The sequence below is a fragment of the Hipposideros armiger genome, unplaced genomic scaffold, assembly GCF_001890085.2.
Source record: "Hipposideros armiger isolate ML-2016 unplaced genomic scaffold, ASM189008v1 scaffold_801, whole genome shotgun sequence".
Taxonomy (NCBI): Eukaryota; Metazoa; Chordata; class Mammalia; order Chiroptera; family Hipposideridae; genus Hipposideros; species Hipposideros armiger.
Genome location: NW_017732151.1, coordinates 502890 through 508808, shown reverse-complemented (window position 1 = coordinate 508808; position 5919 = coordinate 502890). Strand labels below are relative to the sequence as shown.

At 42.2% G+C, this 5919-nt stretch overlaps 1 protein-coding gene across 1 annotated transcript in view; it reads left to right on the top strand.

Annotated features, from left to right (window-relative positions):
- The window catches only part of WDR37 (WD repeat domain 37), a 53525-nt gene that overhangs the window by 14163 nt on the left and 33443 nt on the right, over positions 1–5919 (top strand). Inside the window, exons 2-3 of the mRNA XM_019628652.1 lie at positions 610–787; positions 5121–5217. Of these exons, the coding sequence (XP_019484197.1) occupies positions 650–787; positions 5121–5217 (235 nt within the window). The 5' untranslated portion in view covers positions 610–649. The remainder of the gene's footprint in view (positions 1–609; positions 788–5120; positions 5218–5919) is intronic.

The following is a 5919-nucleotide window of genomic DNA, read 5'->3' as shown; positions in this document are numbered from 1 at the left end:
ATGGACAAAGCCAAATTTGTGCTATCTCATGGCAGCCCTGGGAATGTGGGTGGTGCTAGTCGGGACCTACTGTGAATATGAAATACTGAAGCTTCAAGACGGAAGCATGCAAACTGAAATACCCCGTTAGCATTTTTTGCATTGACTATTATTTTAGATATACTGGGTTAAGTAATTCATGAAAAACAATTTTACCTGTTTTTGCTTTTTTAATGTGGCTACTGGAAAGTTGACAGTTATGTGTGTGGCTGGAATTATATGTCTCTAGAATCTAGCGTAGAACATCCAGTTAGAATTGACTCCCCTGGGAGAAGGCTGAGCCTGGGGAAAGTTGGTTAAGGCAGAGGTGCTCTGTATTTTAATCTCTTCTTTGCTATTTGATTTTTAAACCATGTTAATAAAGTTTGATAAAAAATAACCTCTTCAACAAAGGCTGTGGTCTGTACCTTAAAACATGTTAATTTGTCACATTCTAAATTACATAGTAAATTGTAACCAGAGTAAGGAAATTTGGAATTAAAAGTAGTCATTGTCTTGTCCACTGTTGTTCCTTCATTTCAATTTGCTATAACCAGAAATAAAGCACTTGTTTTTCTTGCTTTTGTCTAGCTTATTGCAGGAGTGACCAGGACATCACCTTGTAGAAGTAATGCCCACAGAAAGCGGAAGTTGTTCAACTGCTCGCCAAGCAAAACAGAAACGCAAATCTCATAGCCTTTCTATACGAAGGACTAACAGCTCGGAGCAAGAGAGGACAGGCCTGCCAAGAGAAATGTTGGAAGGACAAGTAAGTTAGTGCTGAGTGTTTGTGATGTCCCAGAAATAGCCGAATACACACAGGTCTCCGAAGTAGAGAAAAAGTGGAGGTTACCAAAAAAACAAAACAAACCTCTCCCGCCCAGTAAACCAATAAAACTGTCAAACACAATAGTCTACACAGCGATAGGATTCGATTTCCAGATTAATAATTTTGCAACAGTTAATAAAAAAACATGGGTGTGACAGTTTAGATCAGACTTGACTCTGTACAGACGAATTGACAGTGTTGTTTTGGTTGTCTGTCTGAAAGTCTCAGGAAAAGAGAACTGAGTAGCGTTTCAGTGATCTGTTCTCTGGAGGGTTTCTGCAATCAGGTCTTTCAGTAACTGTTTCTGTGTCTGCCATAGTGAGTGTCATCTGTGTGTCATAGTATGTCTTTCTGATAATTTGATGTTCCCTTTGATTAGATGAACTAATATTTTATTGATAAAGATAAGTTTTCTTATACTTTTTCTAGTTCCTTTATTATGAAAATGTGGTTTTAAAAAATATTGTGAAGCCCAATAAAAGTGTGTTATAGTAAAATAAATTATAGACATAACTAATAATGTTCATATTAGTACATATAACAATATATGTATAAGTACATACAGATTTGTGACCATATTTTCACAATTAGAACTAATTCATCGACCCTAATGTTACAGGAAAATAAGGCTGAAATCTGAGAAATTGGCTCATTGGAGTTTAGACCTTATCAGAGTTCTGCCTGGACTCTGACCTCTTGGCCTCTAGGATGCAGCATCTGGGCAGCAGCAGGGTACACACAGGACCCAGCACAGTTGCTGGGGTGTAGTAAATATTCAGTTAGAACCCTGTTATTATGTGTTGAAGGGATGAAAAGAACGGATGCCTGGTTCTGCTTTCTAAAAGAAATGGTTACATCTTAATATTGGAAATAATACCGTAGACTTGAAGGAGCCTCCAAAACGGCTTTGGTATTCTTAAGTGTGTTACTGAGCTCGGTGGCCATAACAAAGCACATAGACTCGAGGGACTTAAACAACAGATTTTATTCTCTCACAGCCCTGGAGGCAGAAAGTCCCAGATCAAGGTATCACAGGACTGGTTCCTGCTGAGGCCTCTCTCCCTGGCATGCAGACAGCCGTCTGCCCGTGTCCTCACGTGGTCGTCCCTCTGCGTGTGTCTGTGTCCTCATCTCTTCTCATAGGACACCAGCCCTATTGGATTAGGGCCCACCCCGATAACCCCATTTTACCTTATTCACTGTAGCTCCAAATATAGTCACACTCTGAGGTGCTGGGCGTCAGGACCTCCACATATGAGTTTGGGGAACACAAGTCAGCCCGTTGCACTTAGGAAAATGAATGTTTGAACCAGAGCTATGCAGTGGAACTTCTGTGATAGAATGTTCTAGGTCTGTGCTACCAAATATGGGAGCTACCAGTCACATGTGGCTCGTGTGACTGAGGAATTTAAAAAATTTTATTAAGTTACATTTAAATAGATATGGCTACTGGCTACTGTGTACAGTGCAGGTGACAGTCTGTGTTTTTGTAATTGTTAGATTTACTTAATTTTTAGCACCTTTGCTAGCATCTTCTAGCATGAACTCCCATAAGAGGTGCACGTGTTCTCTTGGCCTTCTGAGTGTCTGATGTCCATTGTGATGTAGCACAAGTGGGTGATGGCATCTCAGGGTGCCCCTTTATGAAGGTCACTCAGATCCTGCAGGCTGCACAGCAGGCCCCCCTCTTAGGCCCTCATGAGGTATCCAGCGCTCCCTGCCCCTGGGCCCAGTGTCCTGGGTGGCTTGTTCAGTGGCTGCAGGACTATGGTGATGGTGTGGGGCACAAGCAGTTGGCATGGTGGGTGTGTGGACAGGTGGTTGGTCACCAGTGGGTTTGAGCTGAACAGTAGGCCACCATGGTCTAGGTGAGGCTGTGGTTGTGGTCTTCCATTGTTGGGAGCAGGACCCAAAGTGAGCACGACTGTGGACGAGCCATGGAGCTCACTTCTTCCTCACGTGTCAGAAGCAGGTTAAGGAGCAGGGGTTAGCACAGGGACAGGAGGCTGGCTGCCCATGGCTGCCGAGTGGATGTGCACACATGCCGATGAGTTCAAATGCAAGTCTATTGACGTTTTACTGAATCATGGTAGCTTTTCTGCCAAAGTTTTCTCAAGTAATACCAAAAGTTCAGCCCTCAGTTCAGGGTCTGTGAAGTTGAGTGGCACTGGGAGAGCTGTTGGGTGGTCAGGAGGAGCATGGTGGTTTAGTTTACTTTTCATTGTTTTACGATTTTCATTTCTTTTTTTGGGTCATGTTTTTTATTGCTATTTTTGAGGCCTGTTGAGAGAGGCTACATTAGCCAGTTCTACCAGATCCAGTTGTAAACAAGTGGCTTCACACAATATTTTTAAGTAGCCTGTAAAATTTACATGAGCATTCTGTGATTACTTCAAAACATACTGCTAAAATGCTTATGTCATTAGAGATCATTTTGCCTAAAATTTCTGTCTTTCGAAGAAGTTAATCTGAGAAGGAATTCAATAAACATTACATACCTTTTTATTTGCAACTCATTAAACATCAAAAAGTTTGTGTTGCATATAAATTTGCAAAGTCACGTAGAAAATTACACTGACCACAGGTGAGTATTGAAACGTTATTTTATTTTTTTTAATTTTAAGTATTATCTGTATTAATTTCTGTCTTAGTCTGTTCGGGCTGCTATAACAAAATACCATAGCCTGGGTAGCTTATAAAACAACAGATACATGTTTCTCACAATCTTGGAGGCTTCAAGTCCAAAGTCAAGGCAGACTTGGTGAGAGCCCACTTCTTGGTTCTAGCTAAGGCCTCCTCACTGTGCCCTAACATGGTGGAAAGAGCGAGGGAGCTCTGTGGGGTCTCTTTCATAAATGCACTAATCCCCTTCATGAGAACTCTACCCTCATGACTTAAACACCTTCTAAAGGCCCTACTTCCTTATGTCATCACTTTTGCACATTAGGATTTCAACATGTGAATTTGGCAGGGACACAAACATTCACACCATAGCAATTCCCCTTATGGAATATAAGGATTTAACTCTCTTTCATCCACCTTCCCCAACCCATTCCCACTAAAACTGTGTTGTAGCCCCTGCTCTCAAACTAGCATCGTTTCTATGACATTGGTGCTTATGATATTAACACAATCCAAAGCTGAGTATTGAAGTATGGAACGATGACAAATCTTTTCTATTTCTATTTTCCTTGGAGTGAATAATTGTGCTCTTTGTTCACCTGCTGAGCTCTACGTACCTGCCATCAATTCATCTCCAAACTCTCCACTGTAAGTGTCAAGGTCCTCTCAACACATTGAGCCCCAAGAGGTATTCCATGAGTTTCATCTTCTTGGAGCTGTCTCCAGTTCTGTTCTGATCTGGGCAACTGCACAGCTGTCATCCTGGTATCTCCCCCCACCATCGTCTGGGGCTCCCCTTCACCTTGTGAAACATTATTTTAGAAATATTTATTAGGAATTTTGTTTGAAGACCCTCTAAGTGTGAGGGATCACACAGGAAATATTGGGTAGGCTGTGTCCTCGGGATGAGTGAAATGTAGGCTGCATCAGTCTCCCTGTTCTTGGCAGTGTCTGCAAAGTGAATGCCTGTAAACATGGTTGGTGGGACACTGTCACTTGTTCGACCACACTTAAAAATTCAGCCGAGAATTTGCTGCTTCTCACGGATGTCCTGTGAGGTTTCACGGGTCTGGAGGTGTGCAGGGCTTGTGCTGAGGCACACGAGCATGGGGAGCGTGGCACACCTGGGAGCTTATATGGTGATGTTTTCATTTAACTGATACGTTTTGCTCCCTCAGGTGAGACTTTTCATCCCCCGCCCCCCTTGCGACAATCTTAAGTAGAGTTACAGGGAATATCCAGTGGACGTGAAGACTCTAAGGCACATCTTCTATTAGTATATAACTTAATCAAAATTAACTTATACCATATGATAGAACTTATAGGCTATTGGAAATATAATCTTATTTATGAGAACTGCCTTCTCTACAAATTTGGAAGTTTTGAACAAGGTGGGCTTCCTTCCTTCCTTGTGAAAAGGAGAATTGTGTTGTTTTGAAGAAGAGCTTCCTCTTGAATGTCATGTTATCCTGGGTACGGTTTGTACAATTCGATTTAGTTTTATCTACATAAATCTGAAACTAAGTTCTTTAAGCATTTTATATATAAGAAAACATGTAAAGATACAAAAGAGTTTAAGGTAAAGTATATTGGTACTTAGTGTCAGAGTTTCTCATTCATTCATTTTTAACAAAATCTTTGTTTTCTACAGGATTCTAAGCTGCCCTCCTCAGTTCGCAGTACACTTCTGGAAATGTTCGGTCAAATAGAAAGAGAATTTGAAAACCTTTATATTGAAAACTTAGAATGTGAGTATCTGCTGTCTGTGTATTTTTACAGCTTTTCATTTGGAAATCTCTGAGACGCAGAAGCAGACTTGTGGGTAGACATTTGCCACTCATCCATTTTCTCTTCTGCTATTATTAGCTTAGTGGCTTAGAATAGCACAGGTTATTACCTCAGAGCTCTGCAGACAACATCAAATGTGGACAGAGCTGTGTTTTCTGGAGGCGTGAGGGGTTCTGCTGCTTGTCTGGGTTGTGGCAGATTTCATTGCCCTGTAGTGGGGACAGGGTCCTGTCTTCCTGCTGGCATTCCCAGTGTCTAGAGCCTGCTGCGCTCCTTGTCTCCAAATCTTCCTCCCTCCTGCAAAGCTGACAGTGACTATGGAGTCCCTTCATGCACCTCTGACCTTCCGTGGGGCCCCCTTGTGCACCTCTAACCTGTGGGGCCCCCTCGTGTACCTCTGACCCTCCTGAGGATGTGTGGGAAGGATGGGCCACCTGAGTCCTGCAGGGGGGTCTTCCCATCGAAGGTGAAGACCTTAGTCACACCTGCAGGGCCCCTTCCATGAGGTCACACAGGTTATCTTTGGAGTGGGCAGTATTCTGACCACACCTGCTGACCTGAATTGTGATTTATTAAAAATAAATGCATCTTATAACTTTTCCTACACAAAGTGTACTGTAAATTGAGAAAATGTTAACTCATGGTTTTCTTTAATACCATAC